General features: G+C 50.5%; 6 protein-coding genes across 6 annotated transcripts; 4 read left to right on the plus strand and 2 right to left on the minus strand.

Moving 5' to 3' along the window:
• Positions 1-158: 158 nt before the first annotated feature.
• On the plus strand, positions 159-2311 carry MIND_00469000 (Kinase-like protein; the record flags this gene model as incomplete). The annotated part of the gene is made up of 6 exons (XM_037361500.1): positions 159-866; positions 914-1087; positions 1143-1333; positions 1381-1463; positions 1514-1663; positions 1707-2311. The coding sequence occupies 6 exons, from the start codon at positions 159-161 to the stop codon at positions 2309-2311; spliced, it is 1911 nt and encodes a 636-aa protein (XP_037221792.1).
• On the minus strand, positions 2287-3958 carry MIND_00469100 (Ima1-N domain-containing protein; the record flags this gene model as incomplete). The annotated part of the gene is made up of 5 exons (XM_037361501.1): positions 2287-2895; positions 2938-3078; positions 3123-3286; positions 3336-3630; positions 3680-3958. The coding sequence occupies 5 exons, from the start codon at positions 3956-3958 to the stop codon at positions 2287-2289; spliced, it is 1488 nt and encodes a 495-aa protein (XP_037221793.1).
• Positions 3959-4078: 120 nt separating this feature from the next.
• On the plus strand, positions 4079-5087 carry MIND_00469200 (GH16 domain-containing protein; the record flags this gene model as incomplete). The annotated part of the gene is made up of 3 exons (XM_037361502.1): positions 4079-4331; positions 4387-4518; positions 4564-5087. The coding sequence occupies 3 exons, from the start codon at positions 4079-4081 to the stop codon at positions 5085-5087; spliced, it is 909 nt and encodes a 302-aa protein (XP_037221794.1).
• A 64-nt stretch (positions 5088-5151) lies between these two features.
• On the plus strand, positions 5152-8323 carry MIND_00469300 (Beta-glucan synthesis-associated protein; the record flags this gene model as incomplete). The annotated part of the gene is made up of 25 exons (XM_037361503.1): positions 5152-5403; positions 5458-5523; positions 5575-5611; positions 5658-5808; positions 5864-6102; positions 6154-6169; positions 6222-6263; positions 6309-6416; positions 6468-6520; positions 6571-6613; positions 6661-6682; positions 6735-6761; positions 6812-6819; positions 6905-7187; positions 7234-7266; positions 7316-7412; positions 7463-7540; positions 7582-7595; positions 7643-7678; positions 7732-7777; positions 7827-7855; positions 7904-7922; positions 7973-8134; positions 8191-8221; positions 8272-8323. 25 exons carry the CDS (start codon positions 5152-5154, stop codon positions 8321-8323), a joined length of 1944 nt encoding a protein of 647 aa, XP_037221795.1.
• Positions 8324-8471: 148 nt separating this feature from the next.
• On the minus strand, positions 8472-11976 carry MIND_00469400 (Isocitrate lyase; the record flags this gene model as incomplete). Its single annotated transcript, XM_037361504.1, has 12 exons — positions 8472-8754; positions 8809-8868; positions 8919-10015; positions 10064-10514; positions 10565-10589; positions 10639-10930; positions 10985-11125; positions 11175-11324; positions 11376-11585; positions 11637-11798; positions 11849-11917; positions 11962-11976. 12 exons carry the CDS (start codon positions 11974-11976, stop codon positions 8472-8474), a joined length of 2955 nt encoding a protein of 984 aa, XP_037221796.1.
• Positions 11977-12107: 131 nt separating this feature from the next.
• Positions 12108-13960, plus strand: MIND_00469500 (N-acetyltransferase domain-containing protein; the record flags this gene model as incomplete). Its single annotated transcript, XM_037361505.1, has 3 exons — positions 12108-12161; positions 12210-12269; positions 12317-13960. 3 exons carry the CDS (start codon positions 12108-12110, stop codon positions 13958-13960), a joined length of 1758 nt encoding a protein of 585 aa, XP_037221797.1.
• Positions 13961-13970: the final 10 nt, after the last annotated feature.

Below are 13970 nucleotides of genomic sequence, written 5' to 3' on the forward strand. Positions count from 1 at the left end.
TTTTTTACTACTTTATTGCATATATTACGCCGGACGCTTTTCATCTTCGCTTTGGTACTAGTCCAAGTAGTGCTTGTTGGGCTTGTCCCATATATACCTTTTACAGTTTTCTCACGATAGAACATGAAAATTCCGGTCACATGATCTGTCGCGACACAATGAGGTTTGTTTCCTCAAACCCACTCCAGCCAGACCCCAGGTCGCGAAACGCGTCGAAATTCGCGCGCGAGCTTGCTGATGAGCAAGAGCCAGCGTCTTCTGACGACCCCCTCCAAATCCCAGTCAAGGACTATCAACAACATATCTCCTCATTGTTTCCAGAGTACATCCAGCCGATGGAAGTCCAGGATGAGGAAATGAATGAGACTTTTGAAGAAGAAGAAGAAGAGCAGGAGGACCAGGGCGATGATATCGACATGGAAAGCGATGAAGAAATGTCTATCATGAAACGGCCTCCAGAAGAGCGAGAGGAGATTGAGAATGAACTGCGGGAGCTTCAAAACGTGGTGTCCACTCTGCACGCCGACTATCGACTTGTCGACCGTCTTGGCACCGGCACGTTCTCCTCTGTTTACAAGGCGGTTGACTTGGGCTACCATGACAAATGGGACAATCGCGCATGGCTTGGCCACCACCCCGAATCCTCCTCCGCCCATTACCAGTCCGTCCCAAAGCCACCTAGCACCAAAGTGTTTGTGGCAATCAAGCGAATCTATGTTACCAGCAATCCGGAGCGTATTCGAAATGAAATCTCCATCCTCACCGACTGTCGCTCGTGCAGACACGTTTCCCAACTTATTACCGCGTTTCGCCAGGAAGATCAGGTCGTTGCAATAATGCCTTACCATCGGAACGATGATTTCAGGGTGCGTGGACGCGTCTTTTGTCCCTTTCTGGCTCTCAATAGGCAAAGGACTTTTACCGCGAGCTGCCCATGGCTGGCATCAAGCAATACTTCCGCTGCCTGTTCCGCGCGCTTTCTGATATTCACGCCCGTCGCATAATACATCGCGATGTCAAGCCTGCTAATTTCTTGTTCGATTGCGAAACCTATCAAGGCACGCTCTGCGACTTTGGTCTTGCTTGTGTTCGTTGTCAACCTCTGTTGTTTGTCCTTTAACTAGAGCCTCTTTTTTCTCCAGCGATTTGATTCAGCAACACCTCAAACCTTGGGCTCGTGCTTCCACACACCTCCGACTGTAGAGCATCCACACGGCCGTGTGCTTTCACGCAACGATTACAATGCGCAAAGTGCGAAACAGAGACAACATGACGCACGAGCGCTGTCGCAGAAAGCGTCAGAGAAAGTGGGATATCCGGCTAACGACACTCGGTTTGCTCTTTTCACTCAGCCTTACCGACATTCTCAATGCCACTCAGGCCAACTTCGAAAGCCAACAGAGCCGGGACCCGTGGGTTTCGCGCTCCCGAGGTTTTGTTCAAGTGCTCCGAACAATCAGGGGGTACGATTGTGTCAGCCAACACTTTGTTTCCACTAAAAAAAATCGTGCAGCCATTGATGTCTGGGCGGCCGGTATTATCCTGTTGTTCTTCCTGACCGGAAAGTTCCCTTTGTTCCAAAGCTCTGACGACAATGAAGCATTGATGGAACTTGCTGTCATTCTTGGGCGGAAGAAGATCGAGAAGGCAGCTACTCTACACAGTAAGATCATATTGTCGTCTACAGTCCGTTGTCTGACCATCAGGCCGCACGTTTGCGACCAATGTCCCTAGCGTAAACGAAGAGGGCACGCCATGGAGCTCATTTGTGCTTCAGCAGAATCCCGATCTCTATGAACGCCCGAAGTCAGCTACGAGCTTTGATATGCTGTCGGAAAACGACACAGATTTGGACGGTCAAATGAACACAGACTCGATGCCTCCCGTTTCCTCGTCTTCGCCATCGCATTCGCCGTCTTCTCCGGGCTCGAAAGCCAGCGTTGCGTTCAGCAATTCCCTGATGGAATCACACAAACGTGATGTCGACTTGGCTTTCAGCTTACTGAATGGTCTGCTGGAGCCAGAAGCGCATAAACGTTTCACGCCAAAACTGGCATTAGCGCACGACTTCCTCCGCGATGAAGGGCCAGACGATCAGGACACAGTTCCCCATCCATTTGGTGTTGGCGTCTGCGCGAAATATCATTTCATTGACGAAGTTACAGAGGAGCTTTTTGTCAAGGTGTTCGAACCTTTGCAGCCTGGGCAAACAATTCGTCGGCTGGGAACGAGGGGTGTAGCGCCAGGTGAGGGAATCGCGATTGGTCGATCTCCCTGCGAGTTCCATCAAGATAGTTCGCTGTACGGTTGACTTTGTGAATTAGATGACATATATTGTGATGTTGGAGGGATCGTTGGAAGTATTTGTGAAGAGTTGGCGTTTTTGCTCCTGCCCCAAGCATTGTAACCCAGTGCGAGCAGCACAAGCACTGATGGGGCGTATACCCACCACCACTTCCATTGTGGCGTTACTTGACGAGATGAGACTTCACCCATGGTCACGTCCTCGTCGCCAATTTTGGTCATTTCGAATAGACTTTCCAGTCCTGTTGGTGCTTCGGGGGCAAAGAAGCGTTGCGGGCGGAGCCATATCGGTTCCGGATTGGTCTTTGGCGCTGCTGGAATATCTACGTCCATTTCATCGGCCTCTGTAACATGTTCGTTTGAGGATGGAAGCATTGACGAGACTCCGAAAACAGGCGCCTTCCTTGGGGGCGTCAACACCGGTTTTGACGAGAATGATAATCCAGCGAAGAGTTCTGGTTCGAGAGAACTCCCTGGGACTGGCGTGGGTGTACGAGACGGCGCGGTGTCGGCCTTGTGCCTTGCTGTGTCAATTAGGCGGATGGCAGGCGGTTGTTGGAGGCGAAGAATAAAGAAAGGAAGGATGGCACACTGGATTCGTGAGTTATAGTCCGAATGGGCCAGGGGACTTACAGCAAGTTCAATAACTGATATAGATGCCAAATATACGCGACTGGAGGTAGAGACAAGGTGTAGGGCATTAGGGCCGGACCAATGTCTGTAGATAAGAAGGGACGTGGTAACTCGAGTAATCCAGCCAGACAGTTGAAGCCCCTGCGGTGACTTAGGTAGGACCATAGACAGTGAGATTTACGCACAATGTGAATCTTCTTCCCTTGGACTCTTATTTGTCGCCCCTGAAGCTTTGCCGAACGAAATGACGAGTAAGTGGGGTCCCAAAAAGACCAGAAGATGGCCAGTATATTAAGGGAGAGTAGGAGCCATGGTCGGTTGAACGTCGACGGCCACCATCCGAGACCTGCTACAGCGGATTTTACTATTTTGATACACAGCAGCTTCGAGGAACGTACCCGTCGCATTGCTCAGCAGAGAGATTATTATCGTCGTAGCCCACAGGCCGCCACGCAGCCGCCATATCAACAACTCGCGCGACAGTTTGTCGTGTTCATGAGGCAAAGCGTTTTGGCGTTGCTTTACTTTGCCTCTGGTTTGGTTTAGCCAGGCACCTAGCGCTTGCGATCGCGCCATTGCGTTTTTCTTGTTGATTTCAGCATCTACTGAGCTCTGGCAGGAGTCGCAAACAAGAGGGTAGCGCGTTGAAAGGGACTCTCGATATTGTTCGATGCTATTCTCGTCTTCCGAACCCTAAACATCGGCGGTTAGAAACGGGAGGATAGAATGAGCACAAACATACCTCCACATAATTGGCTAATAGCTGGACAACGAGGGTGGCATTCCGTTGACAGCTATGGCACAGAATGTCCCGACGACCAAATTCCGCAGGCAGCCTATCGTTCCTCTGTCTCACGAAGCTGCGTGTATTCATTTCCAGGTTAAACATAGCGGGATCCACCAAATTCCCGTTGACAAATCGGTTGACTGAGCCGCAGTGGGGACACCCGAAGTTTGCTGGGTCCTTTGGAAGCACCGGGGCATTGCAAAAGTGGCACGTAATTGCTGAGCGTCGCAACATGGTTCAGTCGCGGTGCAAAACGCGTTAGTCACAAGTGACACGTGACGATATTGTTTTCGTGCAACTCCACCACGAACTAGTTTGACTTTGGTTTTGTTGAGATCTATTCACCAACAAAACATGTCTGGTACACGAGGTCAAGTCAATCTACAACCCAGCTACTTTACATCGTCAATATACGTCAAGGCTCTTCGTGCAGATATTTCTACTCTCGTCTTCAACTTCCACGAGAGCTACGCGCGCGATAATGCAAACCCATTCGGCACCTTCAAATCTTTGTGGGAGGCCCAGGGCTGGAAGTGGCTACACTTCAGGGTGTTTGACAACAGAGCACGCGAGACATTTCTGAATGTAACAATGAGACTCTTCCTTGGCGAGTGCTTCTGTTTACTTCGTCTACCCCATGTGTTTTCACCTTGGATTTACAGAAAGGATGGTCAAAACTGAAGCCCCATTTACTCGTGTTGTCGCACTTTTCGCACTGTACACTTTTTTCAATACTCAACCCACCGGCTCAGCACCTCCGCTTCACGTCGTTTCACATATCCCGATCGCAATAGGTGCGCCCTTTAACGGCTAATCACGGCGCAGTAATCAATGGACAGACCACTACAACACCTTGCTCCAGTTTCCCCAAACTCTCGCAAATCCGTTTCTAGCACCATTGCAACCATTTGCGTCTTATGTTCTGTCGAATCTTGTCCAGGGCAATGCGTTCTACCTTCTACCCGGCTCAGAACTTGGTGCGATGAATCCACGTGAATTACCGCGCGAGATATTTGTGGAAGAAGGGCTAATTGATGGAAACCAACCACAACGAAAGGGCCAGTACTCGAAACGGGATAAAGTCGTTAAGGCGCGTTCAGCCCTCGAAACCATGGCTCGATTGCTGCAGCAATCCAAGCCTTTACTGGGTACGACCGGGTTTCAGTATGATCGCCAGAAGCAAATATTGTTGGATCAACTCGGCATTGATAACCCCATGTTGCAAGAAACCAGTGAAAGTGTTGTGGCTCGACTGCGAGAGGCGCATGAGCAGGAAGCGGACGTCGAGCAATGGAATGGATTAGAGAGACTAAATACTGCATTAAGCGTACCTGGAGGCTTATTGAAACTTGTTGAGCGTTGAGCCGACTTGTTCACTGCGCATCAGCTTTGCCATCACAATCATCACGACCTTCCTTTTGTCCTCCATGCCCCCGAACCAATACCCCTTCGCCGCTCCTTCATCCTCCATCCAAGGCGCCCCGGTTGGCCCGAATGCTCAACGTCGCTACTTCCAGCAACCTGCTGCTCAGCCCTCTTCAGCAAATCTCCTTCCGTCGTCACGGAGATTCTCCAACGGTAGCACCGACTCTTTCCACAGTCAGAGCACGAACCATAGTGCCATACATGCGAATCTTGCTCGTGGACCCTCGACAAAGAGTAACCAGACCTTCTCAAGCGTCAGAATTCTTAGTCCTTTCTGGCTCCATCCACTTTCTGATCGTTTCACGTAGAACCAGTCCCCATACTCAGTCCCAACGCAGCACGCTCCTTCCGTAGCGCCTTCCCTTTCAGACAAGGTAGACAATCCGAAAACCACACCTCCATCCACCCGCTCAACACCACAATAGTTCTCTCTTTCTCCGGACCCTGCTGCCTGGGGTGCAGGTATAGTGATTTATGGTGTTAAACGACGGCTGCTTATCGGGACTAGACATCAACCACTCTGAACCTGATGACTTCTTGCACAACCCCGATCCAAGACGCGACCGAAAGAACGACAGAGACCATGATGTGTTCACCTTGCGCGGTGTTTCCAATCTTGGTTGTCTGCTTATACTTGGCGTCGGGCTAGTCACTCTTTTGTGCGCTCTGGCCTCTTTCCTCATTCCATTACTCAATACTCATACTGCTTTGCAGTGCGGGATATCCACTCATCAGTCATTTCCAATCTCATCCTCTTTCCTTCTTCGGTGGATTCAATGTCGGCGGTACCAATGCGACTGGGCAGGTACCGTCAATGACGGGGAATTTTGGTTTAATCGACGTCGCTACGCCAAAAGAGTTCCACACGATTAATTCCTATCATTCGCCCAATGAACAACTTCAGCTCGTTTTTTCTGACGAATTCGAGGTCGAGGGTCGTAGTTTTTACCCTGGTGAGTCTCAGAGAATGTTCTCAAGAGCGTGTGTTGACATGGGTTAAACAGGTGATGATCCATACTGGTCTGTGCTTGCTGATTGACTTGACGTGACACCATTGCTAAAACAAGTGCAGGGAAGCTGTCGACCTCCATTATTGGCAAACAAACAACCTTGAGTCAGTGGTCTCAATGCTGTTTGAGCGTTTCCTGACCATTAAAAGGTGGTACGATCCGGCTGCTGTTACAACTAGAAATGGCGCCTTGGAAATCACCTTGTCGAAAAAGGAGACCCATGATTTGAACTACGAGGGTGGCATGTTGTCAACATGGTCTGCAATTCTTGTGCACATCAGTTCAACATGCTCAAATCATGTTATCAGGAACAAGTTCTGCTTCACGGGAGGTGTCCTCATTGCTGCTGTCAATCTTCCAGGTCTTGAACTTTCCTCGACCTGCCCTTTGTCTGCTCATGTTTCAAGCAAGGTACTACCAATGTCCATGGATTGTGGCCAGCTGTGTGGGCTATGTGCGTCCCTTGCTATCAATACCATCCTCGGCTTACCAAACGTTTAGGGGAAACCTGGGACGTGCAGGTGTAAGTGCAGCAGTCGTTAATTTGCCTTTACCGACACCTTTTTTCTCCTCAGTTTGGTGCATCCTTAGATGGCATGTGGGTACGTTGTGTTTGCTTTCGTTAGGTGCTCCCTAGCTTATCTGCCTCCAGCCTTATAGGTGCGTTGTGATCTCTGACTAGGTCTAAAAATAATTCTGGTCAGTTCGATATTTATATTTAAGAATATATTTGACGCAGCTTTAGACAAATATCCAGCTACGACTCGTGTGATGTCGGGACTGCTCCAAATCAAACAGTCAAGGGGCTTCCCTTGGCTGCAACCATTAATGGTGACCCCAGTGCGGATGATGCCCTATCTTACCTTCCTGGGCAACGCTTGTCTCGCTGCACTTGCCCCGGCGAATCACACCCGGGACCAATCCACGCCGATGGCACTCTTGTTGGTCGCGCGGCCCCTGAAATCGATGTCTTCGAAGCTCAGATCGGCAAAAATATTGGCCAAGTCTCCCAATCGTGCCAGTGGGCGGTGAGTATCTTACTCAAGTTCAAGGCGTCGCGCTCATTCTTTGCAGCCTTTCAACAACGAGTACAAATGGTTCAACACTGTAAGTGCGTTTGTGTGGCGATCGTGTTGCCAACCAAGAAAATCGGTAGTCGGACAATCTCATCATCAATGACCCAACGATATCTGAGTTGAACTCGTATCTTGGCGGCGCCTTCCAACAGGCCACCTCTGTTGTTTCCAATACCAGTCAGTCCTCTTCCCCATTCCCGCGATTACATTCTTCTTACTCCAAATAGACCAACAATGCTATCAGCTCAAAACCACGTGCTTTGAAGTTTTTGGCTTTGAATACAAACCCGGCATGCACCCACCCTGTTCTCAGTTTGATTGTTTCTCATGCTTTCCTGATATGTAGGTTTTGCTGGTGCTGTAAGCAAATTTGTCCTCTGCTGCCCTCTCTGGCTTATTCATTGTAGTACATCTCCTGGATTGCCAACAACAAACTTGTCTGGGTACGTTTTCCAGACATACCGCTTGATCTCCGCCATCCTAATCACGCACCAAGACCTTGAACCAAGGCGGCATGGCTGCCGATCCAGTCGTTCAAATCGGTGCGTTCCATGAGCCTGTTTTTATTGATTGATTTACCTGGTATCAAAGGTGAACGACCTATCCCTCAAGAGCCCATGGTAAGTCATCACGATCCTTTCTCCTTCCCTATACTAAAAAACTTGCAGTACATTATTGCCAACCTCGGTATGTAGACGACACGAGTCCAATACCATACCTAACAAAGCGATGGACAGGAATGTCGCTCAACTTCGGCGCTGTTGACTTCGAGCGTCTGACCTTCCCGGCGGTCATGCGCGTAGATTATATTCGGGTGTACCAACCCAAGAACGCAATTAACATCGGCTGCGACCCAGCCAACTTCCCGACCCAGGCATATATCAACGAGTATATTGAGGGTGAGTTGTCGGCTACTTGGTTGTTGCTTGTTGTCGCTCATCGGATGCCTAATTAGCATATACCAATCCAAATTTAACTACTTGGGAGTGAGAGCTCAGCTTTGCGTTGTTTGTTGATCAGTATTGACTCTGCTTAGGGACGACTTCAAACAACCGATTCCCAAGTCTTCTATTCTCGGCCAGTGTTGAATGTTCAAACCGCATACTGTATCGTATGTCTTCGTTTTCATGCGGCAAGCCGCATTACATAAGCTTGTGGATGGAAAATATAATTCGCTACTACCCTGGAATGCCCATTGAGTTAATGTACAGTGAGATGATAATGGATGTGAGTGGGTCAAGATCGTCTCAAGCTAACAAGTTTGTTCAACGTCCGATCCAACGTTATTATTCCACCCGCACTCAACCGAGGAACCGCCAACTCCCGGTCCTCCTCCGACTCAGGCACATTCGCCTTGCTCTTCTCAACCAGCATTTGCGCGTCTTCTATCACCTTCTCCAGTCGCCGGTGGCGGTAGAATAGCCACTCAATCTCGGTCTCGAGACCACCGGGCGGCAGCTCAAGCGCGCGACGTACAAAACCTCGCGACAAAACGTATGCTTTCTCGCTATAAAGTCGGCTGTGGGTGGAGGGTGTCATTTGGATGCGACTGACGGAATCAGACCGTGCATACCTGTTCACAATACCCTCTTCCGTGCCCCGCAGCTTCTCGTAGGCGGGCTCACAAAACCATCTGGGACAAACAAGTCAGATTGTTGCTTCGATAAGAAACTAACTACTCACGGTTCTTTCACGAGAACAAGACCCTGGATGCTCACAAATGCTTGTAACAATGAGGATCGCGCTGCACTCCAAATTTCATTCCTGTCCCCTGCCCAGGTCCCCAAGATGGATAAGCAGACCTTGCCCTCCTCGTAAAGATTTCTAACACAAATTGTCAGTAGACGCTGGAGAGCGACGGGGTTTTGTTTACGGGTTGACTGTTGACTGGTCAATATATAAGGGGCGAATGTAGCTGGCTGTTCACCTCTTCCGTTACCATTTGTCCAACTGAGAAAGTGAGCCATTGGCGGGCTATGCGGAAAATTTGAATCAAGCATCCTATGAACTTGTAGATGAGCTGATGGAGCCAAAGCCTCGATGAAAAGCAAGCACCAGTCAATGATGAAGGGGGCGTCAGAATATGGGGTATTCTCGGGGCCGATGATCATACAGCGGAGGAGGTCAACTCGGTCTTCGTAGGCGCGCACGAGAATTGAATCTGGAAACATCAGTGGACTGGTTACGCGATGGCGAGTTATGTCTATACCGGGTAAACTGCTTTCAAGGGCCCGAAACTCTTTCGACAATCGGTTCATAAACAGCTTGGTTGGTTGCGCAGGGGGTGAGGCGTAGTAGGCATGATCAACGGGTGCGGTAGAGAGGACTTGGAAGCGTTTCCAACAGTCATCCTCTTCGTCGACGGGCTCGATGAACGGTGATTCGTCAGCTGCATCCCGAGGCACATCAGGGTGAGGAAAGTGGTTGACGCGTTCTGCGCTGAGCTCTGTAGGCGTGTCGACGTCCGACTCGGATATTCCAATAGAGTCGGGCCAGACAAGGGGAAACTCGTCTTCTTCGACTGGCGCTGCCTGGTTTTCAAGCACTTGGATTTGTCCTTCGTAACTGTTACTTCCCCAGCCATCTGCTGAGCCACTGTCGGTTGCCCAATCCCATTGACCCTCTTCTTCCTCTGGGGGGTGGTGTCCTTCAGACATTTCGTCCCATATGCCGTCCTCTAGTTGGTCAATTCCATCGTAGAGCTTGGTCAGCCGGTGTAACGGGTAATTTCTTCTCGAGCCGTTGGGATGTGCGATGTCAACTGTGCCGTCAAGACAGACCTTCCAGCCAAGATTAGGACAGACATATGAAAGGCAAAAGATACACACGTTGGTTACTTCTCCGATCCACATGAGAGTTTCGTTGTCAGGTGAGGGTCTTAAAATGAGGCCTTCCACGATGCTTTCCGCTGCTCGTCGGTGGGCAATATCAGCCCCCATCTCGGACATGTCCTTGCGGAAGCCAGCCAATTGATTGTCGATTAGTGGGGGATCACGAACCCAAGACTCTACCTCGCCTATACGCGGAACGCGGGCGAGGGGAGCGCCATTATTGCGGCCGTCGGGATGGACGAAGACAAAGTCTCCTCTCCGTACACCGAGATCGGTCTCGAGCATTAAGGTATCAGATGCGCCATGGGTATCGAGCTCCAAAACGGAAGCTAGCTCTATTTTCCCTGTCTCTGGGACCCTAACCGAAGCCGTGCGTTGGGGGGAAACAGACTGAACAATAACAGGCCGTCTTCCGTCTTCGGTATTCCAAACGACCCAGTCTCCGGGCCTGGATTCAATAAGTGGGGAGATCAACTGGAGGGAAAGGGTTGTGCGTACCAGCAGTCGTATTCATCTGGATTCACTGGGAGTGGTTGAGCGTGAACGTTTCAGAGCGTGTTACAGCAGCTTACAATATGGAATGAGATCGATAGACCGGATGTTTTCTGACTTGCTTCCGTCTTGCCACAACACATCAACAAAAGTTCGCGTTTCTGTCACAATGAAGGTCTTCAGAACCATCTTGGTAGCCCCTTCCAGTCCGTGAGTAGTAGAGGGAACATCTCTGTCGTCTTTGAAAACAATGCGATCCCCAACGCGCATCTCTAGGTCGGCTAACGATCGTAATAGAGTAAGCTTGGAAATGTCGGGGCCTTTCCAAAACTGAGGTGGTCGTTGTCGCTTGGCAGCTTCCTCTGGCTCTAGCTTGAACATGAAGTTAGTGGGAGTATCAGAGAGTTTACATGACAGAGAACGTACTTCCTGGCTGATAGCGAGCCATGTAATTGCATAAACCGTGTGAGTCACCTCAAGGCAAGTGTCTGTTGGACTGGGGCGATTATTACCAAGGATGAAGCCAAAGATGCTATGAACGGCAGAAGCGGGGGGAGGGAGAATGTCCTAGTAAAAGGTTAGGGTAATGGACGAAACGACAGTCCGTTCAGCTGACCGCGCCACGCTCTCCCACAGACAAACGAGAGCCGATTTCAGGGACTCGGACGATTTCGCCACTAGAAGTCTCGACAAGAACCTCGTCATAGAGCTTGAAGGATTTTTGTGGGTGGAATGTGATGGGAAGTGGGAAGCATACCTCGATAACCTCGAAACTAAGTTCAAATGGCGTCGAACACGAAGAGTTGATTATACGTACCTGACCAACCCAATCTTGGTAGGCAACCAGATCCCCAACCTCGGCATAATTCCGTTCCACTGTGTCCTGAAGAGAAACCCAACCCTTTATACGCTCGCCCGTCATTACATGCTCGCATCTCGCTTGCACACGAGTGTCCAGGACAACACCAGAATAAGTGTCCTCCACAGATCGTTTACAGAAGTCACCGGGGTGGAAGGACCGGTCGATCTATAAGGGTATTGTTAGCTTGTTACAAATTTGCTAGGCGCGCAAACTCACTAAGCGTAGTTGCGACTCGGGTAGGATTTGTCGGTCGAACTCGCGATTAGACTGAGTGGAATCCCTTGGGCGATAGAATGAGCACCCTACTTCGTTGGGCAGAAGTGGTCTCATAAGGGGGTCGGGGTGATGAGGGACAACATCTTCGTCTAGCCAGTGTCGCTATAAAACGGCGAGTTGACCTATTGTAGATAACGAAATAAGCCCCATACCATGACAATTCCAACAGGACCGTTGTCAGAGTGGCCATCGACTCGCCGGACAATATCCTGTGAATAGAACTTTGCCGATGAGCCACGTTCAAGGCCATGCTGAACTCACTTACTCGAGTTGGTCGCATAGCGATTAAGCCGCGTTATGGCGTGATGTCACACATCACAGCTGCTGTTGCGCGAAAAACGCGTCGAGTCAAATAAAAAGGTTTTGCTCTGGCTTCCATGTTCCCTACAGCACCCCCATAACCCACTTCCTATGCTCCCCCGCATACCAACCTGCTCCCGTCTGTCTCCTCGTGCCGCATTCACTGTCCGTTGTTCTCCTGCCTGCTTTGCTTCCGGTATTAATACTCTCCAGACCATCCGTAGTCTACGCCAACCAGCCCATGACCTCGACGATCTTCCTCCTTCGGAAAATGTTGGGATGTTCTTGTCACTGTCTATGAAAGACTCACCTCGATGCAGGACTTCATTGTCTCGATCTTAAGGGCTAACCCTTCCCTTCGAGATACACGCTCCTACTTGGCATCCTTTGGACCACGACCAAAACCACCTGCCGCGCCTGTGCGCCTCACGCCTGCTGCTGATGGCCTCGCTACCAAGCCATCGATTCCTGTCGTTTTGGAAGATGCAAAACCCAGTCCGGTTGTGTCTTCTATCCTTGATCCCGTCATAAAGAGGACCGCTCTGGTCAAGATGCAGGGTCCCTTCACGGACGTTCAACTGGAAAGCATTTCACGTGGACTGGTCTATCTCGAAAAGCTTGGGCTAGTCAGTGTCATCGTTGTCGAAAGCGATGCTGTTCCCAGAGGAGACCACGATGAACGTGCTTTTCTCATCGAGGAGACCATGCGTATTGTGACTACTCTCGAAAAACAAGGAGCCCGGGCTCGCCCGGTACTCGGCTCTGTTGTCCGACTCGGGCCACAACCTGAAGAAGATGATAATGTTGTCGATCCACCAGAGGCTCATACCGCTCCATCCGACTTTATTCCCATTCGATCAGCGCTTCGCTCTGGAGAAATACCCGTCATTCCTCCATTCGCGCTAGATTCCTTTTGCCGCTCTGTCCGTGTAGACGCCGATGATGTTCTTGGGGCACTGGCGCGCGGAATGACCCAAGCCGGCTCGACTTCAGACGATGTTGATCTCACGCCCATGCGACTAATGATCATAAACCGCGAAGGGGGTGTCCCCTCTTACGCACGTTCAGGCTACCCCCATCTGCTCATCAATCTTACTTCGGAGTACTCCCACATCCATGAAACATTTCACCATCCATGGCGCCATTCTAACCCAACTGCACTCTCGAATCTTGCTTTAGCGCGCACCTGTCTGAGCTATATGCCGCCGACATCCTCTGCGATCATGGTTTCTCACCGTTCGCCGAGCTCTCTCATTGCAAACCTAATCACCAACAAGCCAGCGCTTAGTTCCAGCCTTCCTCATGCACTTCTGCAAGGAAATCGCCGGTTAACGCCCCATACGCCAACTTTGTTGCGACGCGGTCTGCCGATCCGTGTCATCCGCTCTCTGAGCGACATAGATCGTCCAAAACTAAACGCCCTACTCGAGCAATCGTTTGGACGAACGCTCGACGAGCCTGCTTTCTATCAGCGGCTGGAAACAGCTCTCGACTTTGTCATTGTCGCGGGAGATTACGTCGGTGCAGCGATCGTCACTAATGAGCCCTCTCACAGTTCTGCTCCCGCAATTTCATACCTCGACAAGTTTGCAGTGTTACCAAGCCACCAAGGCGACGGTACAGTCGACTTTCTTTGGGTCGCCTTACATGACGAGTCGTATGGCCTTGGCCATCCCTTTTCTGCCAATCCGAACGGTGGGAAAGGTGGTGTGGGAGAAGGTCACGATCTCGTCTGGCGGAGCCGCACAGACAATCCTGTCAACAAGTGGTATTTCGAACGCAGTTCTGGTCATGTGAGACTGGGGCCGTGGGTCTTATTCTGGTGCGATGCGGAGAAACGTCTCAAAGTAGAGCAAGCGAAACGGGCCAATGCTGGTGTCTCGTTTGTCGAAGACTGGGAGGAAGGCCGTCTTGAGATGTGGAGTGATGTGGTGGAGAAAATTCCGTCCAGCTGGAAGAAGTGACCGTTTATGG

This window comes from Mycena indigotica (genome assembly GCF_014461135.1).
Source record: "Mycena indigotica strain 171206Taipei chromosome Unknown Mind.scaff0004, whole genome shotgun sequence".
Classification (NCBI taxonomy): Eukaryota; Fungi; Basidiomycota; class Agaricomycetes; order Agaricales; family Mycenaceae; genus Mycena; species Mycena indigotica.